This window comes from Zootoca vivipara, chromosome 5 (assembly GCF_963506605.1).
Source record: "Zootoca vivipara chromosome 5, rZooViv1.1, whole genome shotgun sequence".
Lineage (NCBI taxonomy): Eukaryota > Metazoa > Chordata > Lepidosauria > Squamata > Lacertidae > Zootoca > Zootoca vivipara.
In genome coordinates, this window is record NC_083280.1 from 87,523,888 (window position 1) to 87,542,572 (window position 18,685).

General features: G+C 44.8%; 1 protein-coding gene across 2 annotated transcripts in view; it reads right to left on the reverse strand.

Annotated features, from left to right (window-relative positions):
- The window catches only part of SCD (stearoyl-CoA desaturase), a 31,820-nt gene extending 16,107 nt beyond the window's left edge, over positions 1-15,713 (reverse strand). The window contains exons 1-3 of one of the 2 annotated variants that reach the window (XM_035137787.2): positions 15,294-15,713; positions 5,963-5,992; positions 4,746-5,022 (exon numbers count right to left, since the gene is read on the reverse strand). In XM_035137787.2, coding sequence (XP_034993678.1) covers positions 4,746-5,022; positions 5,963-5,992; positions 15,294-15,320 — 334 coding nt within the window. In that variant the 5' untranslated portion in view covers positions 15,321-15,713. The remainder of the gene's footprint in view (positions 1-4,745; positions 5,023-5,962; positions 5,993-15,293) is intronic. The other variant, XM_035137788.2, reaches the window with a different exon arrangement.
- Positions 15,714-18,685: the final 2,972 nt, after the last annotated feature.

The window sequence follows — 18,685 nt, forward strand, 5'->3', positions numbered from 1 at the left end:
AGCTTTGGTGGTCCAGAGACATCGCATATTCCCAGAACTAAATTATATCTTATTGATGGGGCAGATGCAATTATTTCCCAGCTAGCAAGGCTTTTCATTTGGCGTGTGAGTCACGGGCCCCTCCTCAACAATGCTTGTAATATCATTGGGGGGGGGGTTGTTAATTGCACAACTCCTAAATGCATCACAAGTGCAGAGTTTATTAAAAAAAGGAGGCATTATCAGTTCTAAAAAGATAAGGAGAGTCATTAAATGTTTATGGGCAGGTTTAGTGTTGCAAGTCTTGTGGAAGCAGCAACCAAGCTACAGATTAATCACAAAGCCAGTGCACTATGGATAGATAGGGGAGTTCACCTGTTATTAGATAGGGGAGTTCACCTGTTATTAGATCAGCCCTCCTGCTTCTTTAGCTGCTCGCGTGGAAAACAAAAATGACTTATTTTTTAAAAATGTAAATTAAAATGTACAGCCCACCTTTCTAGGAAAAATGCATACTGGACATCTTTAAACTGAACCACCTCTTAAAACAACATGAACGGGAAATGTAAAGGGAGAACCAAACAATCAGAAAAAGGCAGAAACCGAAGAGCAAAAAGCCAGCCTGAGAAAAATGACCTTTAAAAACACATGCTGAAATAATACAGCTTTTGATGCTTCCTTAAAGGCTGGCAACTAGTGGTTTGGTGGCGGTGTGTGTGTGTGTGTGTGTGTGTGTGTGTGTGTGTGTGTGTGTAGAAACCATAATTTGACTGGCAGTGCCATTCCCGATATGGGAATCAATAGAAGATGGCAGTTCAGGTTCTGTAAGCAGAGGATGCTCAGAAACCTGATCTCTCTGCTTGCAAAACCTGATCTTGTGCTGCACATGTGAGTAGACAGCATGCATAGCTGTCGCAAGGGACTGTTATTCTGCTCAAGTCACTTTGGGCAGAAACAGCCTTACTGCACCTAGTGCTGAAAATTCACCTGCTTCCTAGAACCCCAGGTGTTAACCCTGCTCTGAATCAAATCACTAATTGCAGACCCTCCAAGTGTCCCTATTCTCTAGGGACGGTACTGGATTTTCAGAAGCCGTCCCTGTTTCTGATTTGTTCCCGGAATGTCCAGCTTTTCCTTAGGACGCCCCTATTTTCCTTGGAGAATTGTTGGGAGGGTATAGAGTTATGTGACCCCCGAGCCAAGGAGATAAGTAACTATACAACCTTTAGGGAAGTTTTTTTATATTCAATGTTTTATTATGTTTTTATATGTGTTGGAAGGTGCCCAGAATGACTGGGACAACCCAGTCAGATGGGCATGGTATAAATAATAAAATTAGTAGTAGTATTCTTATGGAATAGTAAAGGTAAAAGTAAAGGGACCCCTGACCGTTAAGTCCAGTCGCAAACGACTCTGGGGTTGCGGCGTTCATCTCGCTTTACTGGCCCAGAGAGCTTCCGGGTCATGTGGCCAGCATGACTAAGCCGCTTCTGGCGAACCAGGGCAGTGTACGGAAATGCTATTTACCTTCCCGCAGGAGTGATACCTATTTATCTACTTGCACTGGCGTGCTTTCGAAGTGCTAGGTTGGCAGGAGCAGGACTGAGCAATGGGAGCTCACCCTGCCATGGGGATTTGAACTGGTGACCTTCTGATCGGCAAGCCCTAGGCTCTGGTTTAGACCACAGCACCACCACTGTCCCTTATTATGGAACAGGATGTCCCTATTTTCATCGGAGAAATGTTGGAGGGTATGTGAGAGGGAAAGTCACCTCCCCCTGTTTCTAGCAATGATATTGCTTCTAGTCTCCTAGATTGGCTCCTTGAAATGATGGCCTTGAAATGATGCTGAAGGGTTGTTAACACAGTCAACCTAGAGGAATCAATTGGGAGGACAGACCGTACAACTAGCACATCTGAAACCCAGAAGGCAGCGCTGTTCTCGAAGCACAATGGCTTCTCAGGGGAAATGACCAAAACATTGTCTTTAAAATTGGGCTCCTTGTTCGGAACAAAGGGCCTTTGTAGGGACTCAGCTGATGCCGAATATTTCGGCTTCCATTGTGAAAAATCTGAGTCAGCTGGACCAAAATAAACAACAAGGAACAAAAACAGAACATTTATCCCTTGTTCCTTGTTTCCAGACCTTTCATTTGGGGGCCACTTTAAGTTCTGAATGTGCAACTTGGGGTTGCCTCCCTCTTTTTAAAGAGGGCAGCCCCACAGGTTCACCTGATTAGAAAGTACAAATTGCCCCATTACAACCCAATTCCAAACACCCTGGTTGATGATTCCACACGGAGCAGTTTGCACATCAACTGTGGGTACAATCAGCTCTTGCAATCTGTTATCAATATTGCTGCTCACAGTGTCAAATCACATTTTAAACATGGCAGTATAAAAAATTATCTCCATAGCTTTGTCTATAAAGATCTAGATGCACCGCAATAAAAAGAGAAGATAATAAGCAGGGACAGGTTATTATGTACAGGTTATTATGTGTACTAATTAATGCCTTGGAGCCAGTGCATAGGGCTTGCCAGACTCAATAGTGGACAGGACTTCTGTGCCTTTAGTTGCCCTGCTCTCTTTTGAGTCTGGAAACCTTAAAGAGAAACCAGCAGACTCTTTACTTGGAAATTAAACAAAGGGTCTGCTGGTTTCTCTTTAAGGTTTCCAGACTCAAAAGAGAGCAGGGCAATTAAAGGCACAGAAGTCCTGTCCACTCTTGAGTCTGGCCACCCTAACAGTCCATTCTGCAGTATGTGAACAGCGAGGATCAGATATTAAATAGGATAAGGTTCCTCCAGTTACCACAAATCAGACATTCATATCTTTCAGAATCCAGGCAATTCAAAGTGGGTTGGCATTTTGTGTGTGGTTCATCAGCTGTTCTTTGCATTCAAGGCAGATGATGGGTCAAGGGGAAAAAAGGCCCTGGAAGAGGCTATCTTGTCAGTTTCAGAATGTCACCTGATGTCAAATGTGTTCCCTCCCCCCCCCCCCAAAAAAAAGATCAGCTTTGTCATTGTGGCTATCAGTTGGATTTTATAGCTGCCATTGGTTCAAACTACTGAGCTGAAGTTTATTTGCATTTAAAACATTGGCTGGGTAAGTGGCTGAAATAGATTGTCCTCTTCCTGCATTAAAGGGATGGGGTTCCTGGAGTTTTTCCATTGTTATTTGTTTGTTTATGTATTGCATTTAGACCCCACCTCTCTTCAAAAGGCTCAAGGTGAAAGACCACCAAATCTTTCATCCCCCAATTCTGCAACTCCAGAATACATTCCCCATCTTTTCCATCTGAGATAGGAAGATAGGAAGCAAACCAGTGGTCCTTCTCACTCATCATTGAGAAGACCTGCAGGGTTATAAACAGGGCTCTCTTCCCCCAATCCTACTTCAAGGTGCCAGGCATTGATCCTGGGAACTTTTGTATGTCGCATTCCTACAAGGAGCGCATATATCAGAAGGAGGGAACATTGCAAAATAGCAGCGTTCTCATGGAGAGCATGGACGTTTCCCGGAAGGAAGAAAAACAAAAGTTGGAATGTTAGGAGACACACCCCTAAAATGTTAGCTTTGAACATGCAACAGCAGCTAATCTGAGGTGGAGGTGCACCCTTGGTTGGAATTGGGTACGTATCCCTATGAAGTCTAAACAAAGAAGCCTCTCTGCTAAAGCTTCCTAAAGAGCAGAGTTTCAAAAGTGATAAAAAGAAGAAACCCCAGTATTCACACTGTAGGGAGGAGAGTATTTCTTTTGCTTCCTATGCTGTTTATTCGCAAGTCACCCAAGAAGTGGCCATTTTACAGGGTGTGTGTGTGTGTGTAGCAATTTACTATTTGGTATGTGCTCATGGAGGCAAACCACTCCCATTGCTTTCGACAAGCATGGCGAAACGTTTATTGTTCCACTATTTTGTCCATTTAATTAGGAACATATGCATGGCACGTGGTCTCTTAGGACAGTTTAGCTGTGCACGTGTTCAATGGAGGGATGGAATCCAAAACAAAACTGCTTGTAATTCTACTGAGAAGGAATAGCCTTCCTGAAAGATATCGAACAGATCTGCTTTCATGCTGTGCCTTGTATCCAACTAAGTCAACCTCACACTCATCAACATGCATGCTTAACTTTTGCATGTGACGTCTCAATACTTTAAAATTGCAAACTGCCTTGGGTGTCTTGCCAGATGCAATAAGTAAGGCAGTAAGTCAACTTAACACCAGATTTGTTCTGTTGATGTGTTGGCACCACATTGACCTCCCCAATGCTACTCCCTCTCAGTAAGCAATAGTGACTCATCTGCCAGGACCCTAACATAGTAGTAACTCTGGGGAGCTGCACCCAAGAGGGTTAACCAGCCCAGGTGTAAAGGGACTATTTTTTAAAACGCCTTTGCGCGCAAAAAGCAGCTCACGAAATATTTTTTTTTAAGAAGGAAAGGATGTGTATCTTAATGGCTATGAGGGTATTGGTATTCCAGATGGGCCTTCCAGCTGCCTTGAGGAGGGAACTTAAGTGTGTGCTACAATATGCTTTTGAACTAATTAAAAAGAAAAAGAAAAAACCACCCACAATGCTTCCCAATGGAGCCTGTTCCTGTGTTCACAGGTGGTAATTAATTCTCCTCGAGGCCCTCGGAGAGCAAGGCTGAACACGGCAGTGATGAGAGGCCGATCCCATTGCACAGGAGGTCAGAAAACAGAGCAAAAAAACCAGGCAATTCCTTCAGAGGCAAATCAACACGTTCTTTGCTTACCCCACACCAAGGTGGCAAACTTCGCTGTAGGGGTGAGCCAGATAGCAGCATAAATGGCAGTCAAATGGAGGAGGGACATGAGGATTATGTTCCTCCAGACGTATCTCTTCTGCGGCTTGGGGCCTTCTTTCTCGCGATAGGTCTCATCGAAAACGTCGTCCGTCATCTCTCTGTGAGGTGCGACGTCCTCATGGGCAGAGGGGACCTTCTCCACGTTAGCTGCCCCATTCTGGGCCACGCGGGCGAAGGCAGTAGTGGTGGAGAAATCTGGGGGAAGCTGGCACAAGAGGCAGAGAAAGGGAAACAAAAAACCAAAGTCACGACGAGAAGAATTGGAATCAAAGCTCTTGTTATGTCAGGCAAATCCACAGGAGGCTAAAGGGCTCCTGAGCCCTGCTGCACGTTCAGGCAGAGATGGGCCAGTGAAATGCACGTTGGGAAGCCACCACTAATTGTGGCTGCTTGTAATTATCACCATTTAAACAAGTTGGCTAGAAACCAAGGTATCGTGGCACACGGCCACTTATTTTCTGCGCATCAGCAAGACAGCAGCTCTCATTTGGTGCCCATCTCTGTGTGGCAGTCCTTTCAGACTAGCGACTGCCATCGTACAAGGAAGCAGGCCAGCGGTAGCTATTTCCAATCAACCAATTTTGACCTTATGCAACTGTTCCCATAAAGCATCAGGTGATCGATGGTATAACCCAGCCACAGACACCCCTCCCTCTCATAAGCAACACAAAGCCTTTATCTAAATTCCAGATCTTAATTCTTCCTAATTGCTGGTACTTGAGTCGAAAGGACATCACATAGATTATTTCAGAAGTGACTCTCGCACTGTCACACCATCAGATTTCAAGAAAGGCAACATGACTTGATGAGAGAAATGAGAACAGAGGAGATCAGGAGACAAGCTCCAGGCAGGCGCAGCTGGAAGCAGGGAAGTCATTCTCCAAAGCTGCCTCCTCCTCCTCCTCCTCCTCCTCTGGACTAGCAAATAGCACTGAGATCCATCCCGCCCACATGAGAAAATCACAATGCAAGCGGGAGCAGGCACTAACATGGTGCAAATGAGACGTGGCATATATTAAGCCCCTTCTCACAGCAATGGGTACCAGACTAGGAGCAGGGGCATGAAGCTTTTGCCCCATCCCAAGAGGTGCCAGAGCTCACCACAAATTTCCCCCTTATTCTCCTAGAATGGCAATGGTGCCTACCTGAGAGGTGCCGGAGCTGGTGAGCTCTGCCTGGAAAAAAAAAAAAGCCCAGTATATAGCAAAGGGTGAGGACAGGAACATTTTCTCATCTTGATTTTCATTCCTGGGATGTCTTGAAGTCTCCTGGTAGGTCATACCCAATGAAACTCTCCTACCAGATTTCCCCTCTTTTCCTAACCAGGTTTGTTCCTCTTCTAAAGCCTAGATCAGGCATCCCCAAACTGCGGCCCTCCAGATGTTTTGGGACTACAACTCCCATGATCCCTAGCTAACAGGACCAGTGGTCAGGGGTTATGGGAATTGTAGTCCAAAACATCTGGAGGGCCGAAGTTTGGGGGTGCCTGGCCTAGATGGTCAATGTGGTGCCCTCTACATGTTTTGAACTCCAAATCCTATCAGCCCCAGCAATGGATGATGGGAGCTGTAGTTCATTAACATATGGTGCCCCCTCCCCCCTTATGATGACTTTAGTTGGAAGTCACCGTACAGTAGAAAGAAAACGAGCATGTTAAATTAGTCCAATCAGCATCTGCATTAGATTTGAATTGTTTTTGTATATGAAATTATTGGGTGTATGTTTGTTTGTCTATACAGTATATTTAAATCTCCAGCAGAGAAGGAAAGAACAGTCGTCAAAGGGGAAATAAAATTATCTGTTTGTTTGCTTTATAAATCATTCATTGGAGGGAAAAATCAGAGCACTTTATACCATTAATATATGAAACCGTACAATAAAGGCCACATCAAAGAAAGTTGTGGAAAGAAGTATTCTTAATTGCCTGCATAAAGGTAAAGGGACCCCTGACCATTAGGTCCAGTCGCGGACGACTCTAGGGTTGCGACGCTCATCTCACTTTATTGGCCAAGGGAGCCGGCGTACAGCTTCCGGGTCATGTGACCAGCATGACTAAGCCACTTCTGGGAAACCAGAGCAGCGCACAGAAATGCCTGCATAAGCATGATAGAAAAGAAAAGTTTTCAGCCAAAGCTGAGGCAATATGCAACATGCATAAAAATAATCAAGAAGTAAAATAAAAAACAAAATTTAAAGGAAGCAAGGCCACACAGACGCATAGATAGCCCAAGAAAATAAATAAATAAATAAGGAGCTGAAATAAAATTGTAAAGATAATTATGTCAAGCAAATAATTTAAGAGAATGTCTTCTGTTTGAGGTTTTTTTATTGCTAACAGATTCAAGACAGGAAGCGATTCGTAAATGGAAATAAACCAGCCTGGCTTTCTTTAGACTAGCTCCGCAGAGGCAAAAGGAGGTTCCAGATTAGCCTCTTGGAGCTGGCTGTAATTACGTCTCTTGCCTCTGACCGGTAGGGAGAGACAGAACAATGAAGGCATCAAAGGGGCTGGGACTGGCAGGAGGGCCCCTTCCCCCCCCCCAACACACCCCATAAAATCTCTCCACCTCATCACCTCAGCCCAGAATCACAATGACTAATGTGCTCTCCTCACCCTCACCCCACAGCCACCTCGGCCAATCAAAGAAGCTTACACAGACTGTACCAAAACTACACACGAGGAGGACCCAGGAAGGTTGGCTCCTCCTCCTCCTGCTGCTGCTCCTCCTCAGTCCCTGGTTCCCAAAAAATAAGAAGCCTGCAGTTAATTGCAGCGGCAGGTAAATGAACTGCTTGCTTGCTTGCCTCTAGCGACCAGGTTTTCTCGCTAGGGATAGAGATTGAGGGAACCATGTGGGTTTGTTGCAGGAGGCTGCATCCACCCATATAGGTGCTGGGAGGAGGCTCCCCACGCCTTCTGGCTTCTAAACCTGGCCTGGTGAGAGTGATAGCATCAGATTAAAGCGTCATGCTTTAATCTCAAGTTAGGCACGGTTCGGCTCATCCATTTCAGTAAAACTGCAACGTGATGAATGCTGAAATCCTGACACCCACTTCCCTGAAAGCAAGCCCCACTGCTTACAGCCTTGGAAGCAACCCTGCTAACTCAGGGCCGTAAGCTGCTTTGAGGGATTTCCCTTTTCTTTCCTTTTCTTTTCTAAATATATCCAGAGGACTGGAATATATGCACGATTATATAAATAGGTATGTATTCTTTACTGGAAAAATAAAAAGGACAAAATTGCAAGCGCACAGGAGAAACAAGAAATAGCGCCCATGTGGAAAAACCAAACAGAACGATGATGACAAAAAGATACTGTGTACATTACAAAAGGGGGGGAGAAATTGTTATTGCAGCTAAAGGTAAAGGGACCCCTGACCATTAGGTCCAGTGGTGACCGACTCTGGGGTTGCGCGCTCATCTCGTGTTATTGGCCGAGGGAGCCGGCATATAGCTTCCAGGTCATGTGGCCAGCATGACAAAGCCACTTCTGGCAAACCAGAGCAGCACATGGAAACGCCGTTTACTTCTACTTGCATTTTGACGTGCTTTCGAACTGCTAGGTTGGCAGGACCTTAACCAGACCTTAACCTAATTTGGTATTTTTCTTTTTAACAATCAAGTGGCGGGCAAATTTTGTGAAATGAGTGACATAAAATACCGTAAAAACAGTGGTACCTCAGGTTACAAACACTTCAGGTTACAAACTCTGCTAACCCGGAAGTATTACCTCAGGTTACAAACTTTGCCCCAGGATGAGAATGGAAATCGTGCAACGGCAGCAGGAGGCCCCATTAGCGAAAGTGTGCCTCAGGTTAAGAACGGTTTTGGGTCAAGAACGGACCTCTAGAACGAATTAAGTTCGTAACCTGAGGTACCACTGTAATATGTTTATGGTCAGAATTCAAAGCATTGGGGGCGATTCATGAAAGGCTTGGGACATAGAAAACTGACGCAGCATTGCACTCGCCAGACATGAAGATCTTTCAGATGGGCTCCTTTTATCATCGTGACTTTGGAAACCATTCGGTGACACAGGAGAAGGTCTTCCCTGTGGTGGCACCCCAAATGGGGAATACAGTACCCTCTAATCTGAGGTATGTTTGGCACTCACTTTAGCTCAGTTACAGCATCAGCTTAATAAGATCTGGCTATTCTGCCAGGCTATTCACCACGAGCTGTTGACTCTGCCGTGCAACAGTTAGCAAATTAGATGCTCTGTGTTGCACAGCGGCTGTTATTGCTTTATCTGTTCTCATATCACTAACCGAATGATTGCTTCAGTTGTAGCCTCCTTGGTTTGTGTGGGTGGCTCGTGTAATTTGGAGCCTTCGAAAATTCAGGGCTCAAGGTTGCCCAAGTAGAAAGGCTTCGCTGTCACGCCTTAAGAGAGATGCAGGAGAAGAAGGGGTGATGTAACAAAAGGGGAGGAGATGATGCAACAAGGAGTGACAGGAATGGGATAGAAGGGGTAGTGTGCCCTCCTCTCCCTCCTTGTGCAATGGTAACCACATAAGGGGAATAATAATAATAATAATAATAATAATAATAATAATAATAATATATTTGTTATTTATACACTGCCCATCTTGCTGGGTTTCCCCAGCCACTCTGTGCAGCTTCCAGCACATATAAAAACATAATAAATGTTAAACAGGAATGCCAAAGAAAGCTCATTGGGGAAGATCTACCCTTCCATTCCGTCTAAGAGTTCAAAGGCTCCCACCTTTTTCTACAAAAAAAAAAAACATTGCTATAGTATCAATGTGATGGTAAGTTGCAAGGGACACAATTTATAGCCAAAGTTAAACACTCCTTAAGCCCCATTCATTCTAATGGAGAATTTAAAAAGATCTAGGCTGCAATCCCGTGCAATGCGCACATGGAAGGAAGGAAGGAAGCCCCACTGAACAACGTGAATCAACATTGTTTGATACAGAGAATCACTGAGAAGGTAACTAGGCCTGCAGTCCTAACTACGTCTACTCAGAAGTCAGTATTGTACTGTAACTGCTCTAGGGGGTGTGAGATTGCAGTCTAATTTGTTGGGATTGGGGCAACCAGTGTTTTGGAAATAGCTTTGAGCCTCTGGGACATGATGGGCTATTTCTAGTAAGAGAAATGAATAAGGAGCATTATTGAGTCTCATGAAATGAACGGTGGAGTCGAGAGTTCCTTTTTTACGATGGTCCTGGAGAATACAGAATTAGTAACTTGTTGCCTTTTAACGGACCAGTTTGCATGGAGGAGAAATTAAAAAAAATAAGCAGCTTTTTGTATTTCATAGAACTTTTGGTCAAATGTATTTCGACCAGCAGCAACATTTATGAACAATGTTGCCTGAGGGCATATGAGACCACCATCCAAGCAGGTTTGGCTCCTGGATATTGTATTTGAAAGCCAGGGAACCAGAGGTAGCAAGTTACGAGTAACATAAAAGATTGGCCACTCACGCAAGAACATGCCAATATTATCACCTTCTTTCCCTGCCTTGATCTCTGGCATTGAGACAACACAGATGCTTAGCTTGTGTAGATCTGTGGCACCTATGCAGTTTCTTCCCCCCCCCCCATCCGCCAAAGCCTGTCTGCCGTTTTGACTGGACAGGTATTGTCAGCGGGAGAGGCTTTTGAGAATGACCTGGATGCTCCCTCAAGCATGCTAAAGGAAAGTTGGCAGCAGAAACCGCATTCCTAAAGGCCAGGTGGCCTCCCGAGAGTAACCTGCTCATTCTATAACCTTACTAAAAGCACTGGCAAGAGCCGAAAGCTCTTCTGCCAAAGAGAAACTAACGTGCACGTTCCAATCCGGAGTGCGTTGCAAAGGAGTCCAAAGGAGCTTGCTCGCAAGTACTGTAAATGCAAATTGAGACTGCAGCCTGTCATACTCGGAGCTGCAGCTGGGCTGCCAGGACCGCAGTGAGGCATCGGGTGAAAAAGAAGACCCAGCCAGTGGCGCAGTCGCGGCTTGGAGAGTCTCTCCAACCTCGCTGCTGCTGGGTTCTCTCCCTAACGCAGCGCATACGTGTTTACTCCCATGCAAACCCCAATGCCTTTAACAGGGTTTGCTCCCAGGAAAAGGCAAAGAAGGCTGCTGCAGCCGACAGCTTTCCCCACTGTCTCCATCACAAAGCCGCCGCTAATGGCCCGGCTAGTGACGCCCCCCTGCGTTGCTCCGCGGCGCGCATCGCCAGCGATTGCGCAGCGCCTCCGCCCCCTTGCGCACAGAAGCCGTTGCAAAAACCAGGTCGGGCTGTGGTAAGCCTGGCCGCAGGGCAAGACCTCGGCGCGGGGCTTGCATTATTCACACGAGGGGGGCGACTTCACCCTCTGGTTTAAGGAGGTGCGCGCAGGGAAAAGACCGGGATGCTTTTGGGGTTTTTTTTAATGGATGTTTTTGCAGGGCCTTTGAACGCGGCCATCAAAGAAGGATGATAATACTAAAGGAAAGGGATGCTTGGGGAAATGGAGCTGCTCTGGGATGCTGGAGGGGAAGGGAGAAGCAGGCAGGCAGGAAGGAAGGATGCTGCGCCCCGGCTCTTGCCCAGAAAAGGATGCGGACCGGGCTCCCCAAGCCAGGGGGTCGGATGGGCCATTCCATTGTCACGGGTGGGACACTTGGACCATGTTTTTTGGTATTCACACATGTGTAAGAATGTAAATATACATAAAAATTAACAACCAAAATTTGAACTATGTTCTTAATAAGATACTGAACATTTTACTAATTTTTTATTATTTTTATGGATATTTTTGACAATTTTATTAAATGTTAAAGTATTGTCACGGGTGGGACAAAAAAAGGACACGGAGCTTGAGATAAGTTTGATTTATGGAAAAACTCTGTGAGTTGGGAGGTGAATCAATTATAAACTCAGCATATCTGTTTAAATCAATGTTTATTGGTTACAACTATGCAATCAGAAATTTAGGTTAAGAAATTTAATGATACAAAATTAAGGAAAAAATGCTGTCACGGGTGGGACAATGAAATGTCACGGGTGGGACGCGTCTGGCATACACTTGATTTAACATACAATTAAGGTTGTTAAAAATGGAATAATTACAAAAAAACCTTTTGCTATTACTATACTTACTATCTACTATAGCCTACAAAGTATAATGTTGTATTTACTAAAATTAAAATCTATTTAAAAAATATTTTCTTCTAGTCCATCTCTGGGCCAATTAACCACTTTCAAACACATCTACATTTTCAGTAAATTCATAAAAAATGTTCCTTCTGACTCGTTTAACATTAGGTTGGGGTAAGATACTAAGAATATGTTCAAACTGCACATATGATATGTCTTTTTCATCAACTTGAAACAGCTTTCCAGAATTGTTAACTGCTCGCATACACATCACCTTGACTTCTCCATCATCTTCAACATTACTTTGGCATATTGCAGCATATCTATATTTAGTAGGCCTGGTTCTTTGTCTTTTTGTAGTTGTTTCAAATTCAACTAAAACATATGTCCCAATAGTCACTCCATCAACGAACGGCTTCACTCCAACCACCGGCACATCTGTTTCATTTGTACAACTTGCTACACCATCTTGTTTTTCTGTGTCACTATCAGAATCTCTGTAAACATCAGAAACTTTTAACTTGAACAGTTCTGTGAAGACTACGTGGGTGGACTTTTGAAAAGAAGGTCCATAAACTAAACTTCTTTTGTCTTTAGCTTTAAAAAAATGGTTGGACTGCACGTTTGGAATCTTCCTCACCAAAGTCCAGCGCTCATCTAGCATCGCCATATTTGCACTGATATCAGTAGGTGTTAAAAGGACAAACTTCACTCTCGGTACTGCTTTTTCAGCACATTTAACAAAATCTGATGCTGAATTGATTACTACTCTCCTTTGTTTCACTGCATTCCAAACTGCTTGCTTAGTTAATCCACCAATCCCATCCACGGCACCCTTGCCGTGGGATGTAGCAAAAAAAAACCATTCCCCATCAACACCAAAGTCTTCAGGCATAAAACACAGATTGGACAGTGTGTACTTATTTTTGAACTGACCAGCACACCCATCAGAAAAGATTTTGACCTTTGTCAGTCTGTTAAATTCTTTCTTAAGTTCTTCAATTATGGCTTTTAGGCATGCATATACTGAGTATTTGTCGTGGGTTAAGTGATCCGAAACCACGGCAAAAGAACGTACTTTGCCTTGAGTCCAAGCGCAACCAGTAAATACTGTGATTTGGTTGTGGGTCCAGTGTGCACTTTGGATTTCATCTTGCGATGTTGCCAAATAGTTTTCAGCAAAATCCACTTGAAGAATCACCTCATCATCAGCTACTGTGTCCTTCATATTTTTGAAAGCTTTAGCTTGTAATCGCTTTACAAAGAAGTGCTTCTTAAATTTACTAAATTGATTTTGTAGCTCATTGACAGCTTCTTCTATGGTTCCTTTTGCTTCAAAAACCTTAGGCCGGCTAGAACAGTCATCTTTCCATTGCTTCCAGAAAATCTCAGACGACATGTTTAAGTCTTCATCAATTAGGGTGTGCAAATTAAGTACACACTTTTTGCATTCACCATTCATGCACTTTTCATTTTCCAAATCACAACAAGTAAGGCTCAAAAGATCAGAATGTGTGGAAGGAAAAAAAATGTCTTTCCTACTTATGGCTTCAATTAGGAAATTGAAATTAGCGTGGTATTTGCAAACGCAAACATTGTGTGGCATTTGAGAAGCTAAGTCAATATTTTTAGGCCTCAGTTCATAAAATTTTGATTTGCTGATTTCAACTGTTGGGTTATCAATCTTAAATAAGGCATAGGCCTCTTGGACTGTCATATTCATATGCCGCTTTTGGATTTTGATTCTTTTTCCACTTGTTGGATCTTTAATAGATTTGACATCCTTAATTCCTGGTGCCTGCCTGCTAATATCATCTGAATTATAAAACTCATGGACCTTTGCGATATTATCTTGTGAAATAATAGAACTTTTGGTGTTCTGTTTAGGGCTTTTATCAAATAGTGTTTTTGACGCTTGAGGTGAACTCTCATACACAAGCTTTCGTAACACGGCTATTCTTTTCCGTGGACTTAATGGCAACACTCTTTTAACTTTGGTAACAGCCTTTCCAAGAGATTGTGGGCATTTAAATGACCCAATCTCTGGAATAGTAGTGTCGCCAATTGGCCTAGATTCTTTTTCTTTTATCTTTTGTCTGTACTTTCTTTTGCGCTCAGTTTCTTTCCGTCTGTATTCCATAAGTGATTTTGCAGACAAATTCTTTACCAACTTCATCTTTTCTCGCCTCTTCTTATCTCTGACCCTCTCCTTTTCTTTGAAGCTTTCACATTTGTTTTTATCTTGTTTTAGTTTTTCACGCAGCTTTCTCATACGTTCTGCAGATGTAGTCTTTCCCATTTTGTGTATTGATTCAAAGGTTATATTATCTGTATTACTGTATGTATTCGCATTAGGGTAAAGTAACGGTAACTGCCTTTATGTTCCAGAAGGAACAGCTACTATTGGTTCATTCAAGCAGCTGCATTTGGCTCCTTAGTCTTATTGGTTTCCACCAAAAGGCAGCTTTGTGATTGCTTGAGATTGTTCCCTCCAAAATGTATCTCTTTCTAGCTAGTTCCCCTCTCCTCAGTCCCTCAGTCTTGTTTGCCAGAATAAAGAATTATTACATGAGGAATCTGTCTCCTGTCTGCAGAGAGCTGAAATCACTTGCTGAAATCACTAACTCAAGCTACAACAGTTAGCAACCTAATAAAATAAGCTGAAAACTGTCACGGGTGGGACAGAAAAAAATTATTAAAATTTCATGGTGTTTACATTAATTAACTGCATTTTTATTATTGATAGGTGTGTTATACTCTAATACATACTCCCACAATAAAACAAACATAACCTATAAATTAGTTTTATCACAAAATAAACTTTTGTACCTTTTGCTGTCACGGGTGGGACACTGAAACAGCATCCCATTCAATAATAAAAATAAAATAGAAATAACTTACCTATTTAAAAATTTTCAAGTCCAATGTGTAGACAAAGTTATTCACTTTAATAATATACCAACAATGACAACCACAATTTTTGTTTATCTTTAAAAAATAATGCCAACCTAAATGAACAGAATTAAGCTACACAATCAGAAAAGTGATACTGAAACTTCAAGCTCAAATTTCTCATGAAAAAAATAATTTCAAATTCTTTTTTCCTTTGGAATATTGAACTTTAATATGTTTAGTTAATGAAACTATAAGTAAAATAAGTATATTTTAAAAATAATTTTTTTCTTATCAGGCTCATTTTTCACGGAATGGCCCGGATGGAGAAGGAGCTCTCCACGCACACCATCCCGCGGGATAGGCAGCAACGACCTACCAAGGGGGATGGATGAGTCGTTAGCCGTTCTGGGTTGCCTTGGGCAAGAGAATGCGACTCACCATTAAAAAAATTAAAATAAAAAATATTGAGGAGGAAGCGGCGCCTTACCTCCCCGTGAGCTAGTTGGGCAGGCATCGGAAGAGGGCTTTGTGCTGCTTTTCCTCCGGCGCGATGCTCTCTCGGCTATGCTCTTTCCCGGCTACGCTGGTGCGCAGCTGCCTCCACACGTCCCCACGCTCCTTTAGCTGTTGTGCGCGCTGGTGCGCAGCTATTTAAGTTGCCCGAGCCCTGAACCCGAGTAACCCCCCAGGAGGTGCCCGGTCTCTCTCTCTCTCTGGCCCTTTGTTTGCACGGTGACTACGTCCAGCGGCGGTCCACGGGACGATCAGGGTCCGTTCACGCTGCGCAACTCCGCCGAAAAGGATGCCTTGACGGTCCTGTGGCGCCGCTTAAGTGGAGCGCAGCTGGGCGCAGAGGCGAGCAGGAGGCTGGTACCTTGGCACTTGGAGAGAGCCTCCCATTGGTCGCCGGCACTTTGGTGCCACCTCGCTGCGCGCTCCGCATTGGCTGCCCGCAATCTGCTGTTGGACGGCGCCGTGGCCGCGGAGGGACTCCGTTGCATGCATGGCCCTCGCATGGCCAGCCGGGTGCGCAGCGGGCGCGTCAGCCGGGACTTTCCCTTTAGCAGCTGATGCGCCGCTGAAGAGAGGGAGAGGTTGGGAGGGAAAGGGGGCGTGTGAGCGCGCGCGCGCGCGCACGGCTTACGCCGCTCCCGGAACCGGGAAGGCAATGACCGACAATGACCTCCGCCGGAAAAGTGGGTCACGAGGTCCTCCCCTCTGTGGGGCGGTCCAGACCCCGAGCTCGCTCCCCACGCGTTTCGAGCTCAGCCACGCAGCCCAGGGAGGCGTTGGCAAGCAGGCGCCGGGGTCCGCAGCCCTTGGCGCGTTGCAAGTGCCCTGCACAGGCGTGCCAACTTAAACATAATTATGGGGTGGGAGGCAGGTAAGCCCTGTCGCGCATGATCAATCACAAGACGTGGTGCGCACCACTTGAATGGTAATGCCCATCAGGGGTCATATTGGGGGCCAGGCTTTTGTTGGAGCGGGGAAAATCTCAGATTTGTATTGGGTGGGGGGGCAGCTGCCCCCTATCCCCCCCGCGTAGCCAGGATTTATATTAGGGGGGGTAGAACCTCAGTTAGTTAAGTACTGTGTTTTTATTGATTTACTTGCCTACACCAGGTAAGCCCCTCCCCACATAATCGATCACATGACACAGCACGCACACCCCATTTGAATGGCAATGCGCATTAATTTGGGGGGGCAGCCCCCTCAAGTATTTTTTTTGGGGGGAGACATTGGCCGCTAGAAATTAGGCTGGCAGCACAGTATGTTCTAAAAATGGGAACCACCAATAAACGTCCAAAAATCTTAACACACTCCTGTATGGGCTCTGAAATGCAGCCAGTGACATCTTTTTGCATGGGGAGAAGGATGCAATTCCTGTGCTTGCCACACATTGAAGCTGAGCAATTGGTCCAAAGGGGCCTCTATGTTTCCCTCATTGTAGCCTTTCCTTGCTGCTATTATGGAGGGGAATTCAGAAATGCACAGAGTTTTCACTCAGCCCTGTTGCTGATGCCACTTCTCTCTTTCACAGCTCCACCTTGAGCCCCTCATTTTACCCTCCACGACCATCCCTCCCCCCCTCTTTGGGGCAAGCCCCCTTGTACACAGACCACTTCCACCGTTGCTGCTGCGGTCTTCTTCCTCCACCCAAACATTGCAATGACTCAGCATGCTGTTTGCTCACCTTCTGCCCTAATATCAAGCCACCGTCCCTTCCGATTCTGCAGCTCCGCTTGTGTGCACACCCGGTACTTGCCGTGTTTTAAGAACCTTAAGGTCAAATTCTCAGTTTGTTCAGTTAGAGAAGGTGAAAGTCAGTTGATTTTTGCTTTGTGTACATGGGTGTTTGCTTGCTTGTTAATAAAATAGCTCGCCTTCCCAATTTCTACATGGACTTCATGTTGAAGACAACACATTGTGGGAAGGGATTATGAGATATTTCAGGGCTGTGCACACTTTATCCTCCCTCTCGTGAAGAAGGGAAGACGGTGAAGGTTCAATTTTCCTCCGCTGTTGTGCAACCTGCTGCCTCTTCTGGCATCTCAAGGGGATGGAGCAGATGACCCTCCGGGTCCCTTCCAACTCTACGATCCTATGATATTTTTGTTTTCTCCACTCCCCCACTCTGGCTTCACAGAAATCCCAGATTGTGATGTGGCAGTGGAAATCCTCCAGTGTCGACTGCATGAGGACAGCCTTTCATTTTTATATATCCAGGAAGTTACGTTCCCTGGGATCATTTTGAACAATTTTTTCAGGGTTAGAGAATGAGCAGACTGTCTGAACCTGAACCTTTCAAGAGTCCCGGGAGCCCAAGATTCGGGGATCAGGATTCCCAGAGATAGCACCCCCATAGCCAGGGGATTCTTCCCAGGGGTCCCGCCCCCCCAATGCCAGCACATAGGTACACGTTTTCCAAAGCAACTGCTCTATTCCGAACTTAAAAACGGAAAGCATAATGCTGGTGGTCAACAAAAGAGGTTTAACAGCTCTCTCAAGGCAAATCTTTAAAAATGTAGTATACAAACCGACAGCTGGGAAACACTGGCCTGCCAGCGCTCCAATTGGAGAACAGCCTTTGCCAAAGGTGTGATGGGCTTTGAAGACGCTCGAACTCAGGACGAAAGGGAGAAATGCGCTAAGAGGAAGGCATGCTTGGCAAACCTTCACCGTGGCAATTACCGCCCAGAAAGCTGTGTACCAACTGTGGAAGGAAGTGTGGATCCAGAATTGGCCTCCACAGTCACGAACTCACTGTTAAAACCATGTTCATGCAAGACAATCTGACTCGGCTACGAGTGATCGCCAAAGAAGAAGATAGGCCTTGCACCAGGTGGGAACTGATAGAAAGGCAAGGGGGGGGTCTTGGCTTTGAGGGCTGCCCATGTAAGACCCTTCACTTCTGAGGAAGGATGTGCTTGGGAGGAGGGCAGTCAGAAATATAAGAGCTCAGGGGCAGCAAGTACTGCATTCTTCTCCCTGGACAATGATCCAGGGTCCTTAGAGACTAGTAACTGATCTGTCTTCTCCAGGATGTCTGCCTCGGACTAACTTCTGCCTTCCTCTGGAGCCTTAATGGTGGGTGTTTTACTATGCTTTAAATATTTTTGTTGAGAGCCACCCAGAGTTGCTGGGACAACCCAGTCAGATGGGTGGCATATAAATTATTATTATTATTATTATTATTATTATTATTATTATTATTATTATTATTGAAATTCTTATAAAGTACACTGGTTGGATTAAATGCTCATGTGAAATACAGCCTGAGGGCAGGTTTGAGAGGAGTTAACAGTGAGGGACCTAAAATAAAGCACGAAGCATGATTAAGCTATACATCAAAAAAAGTTACCCACGGCTGGGAGATTC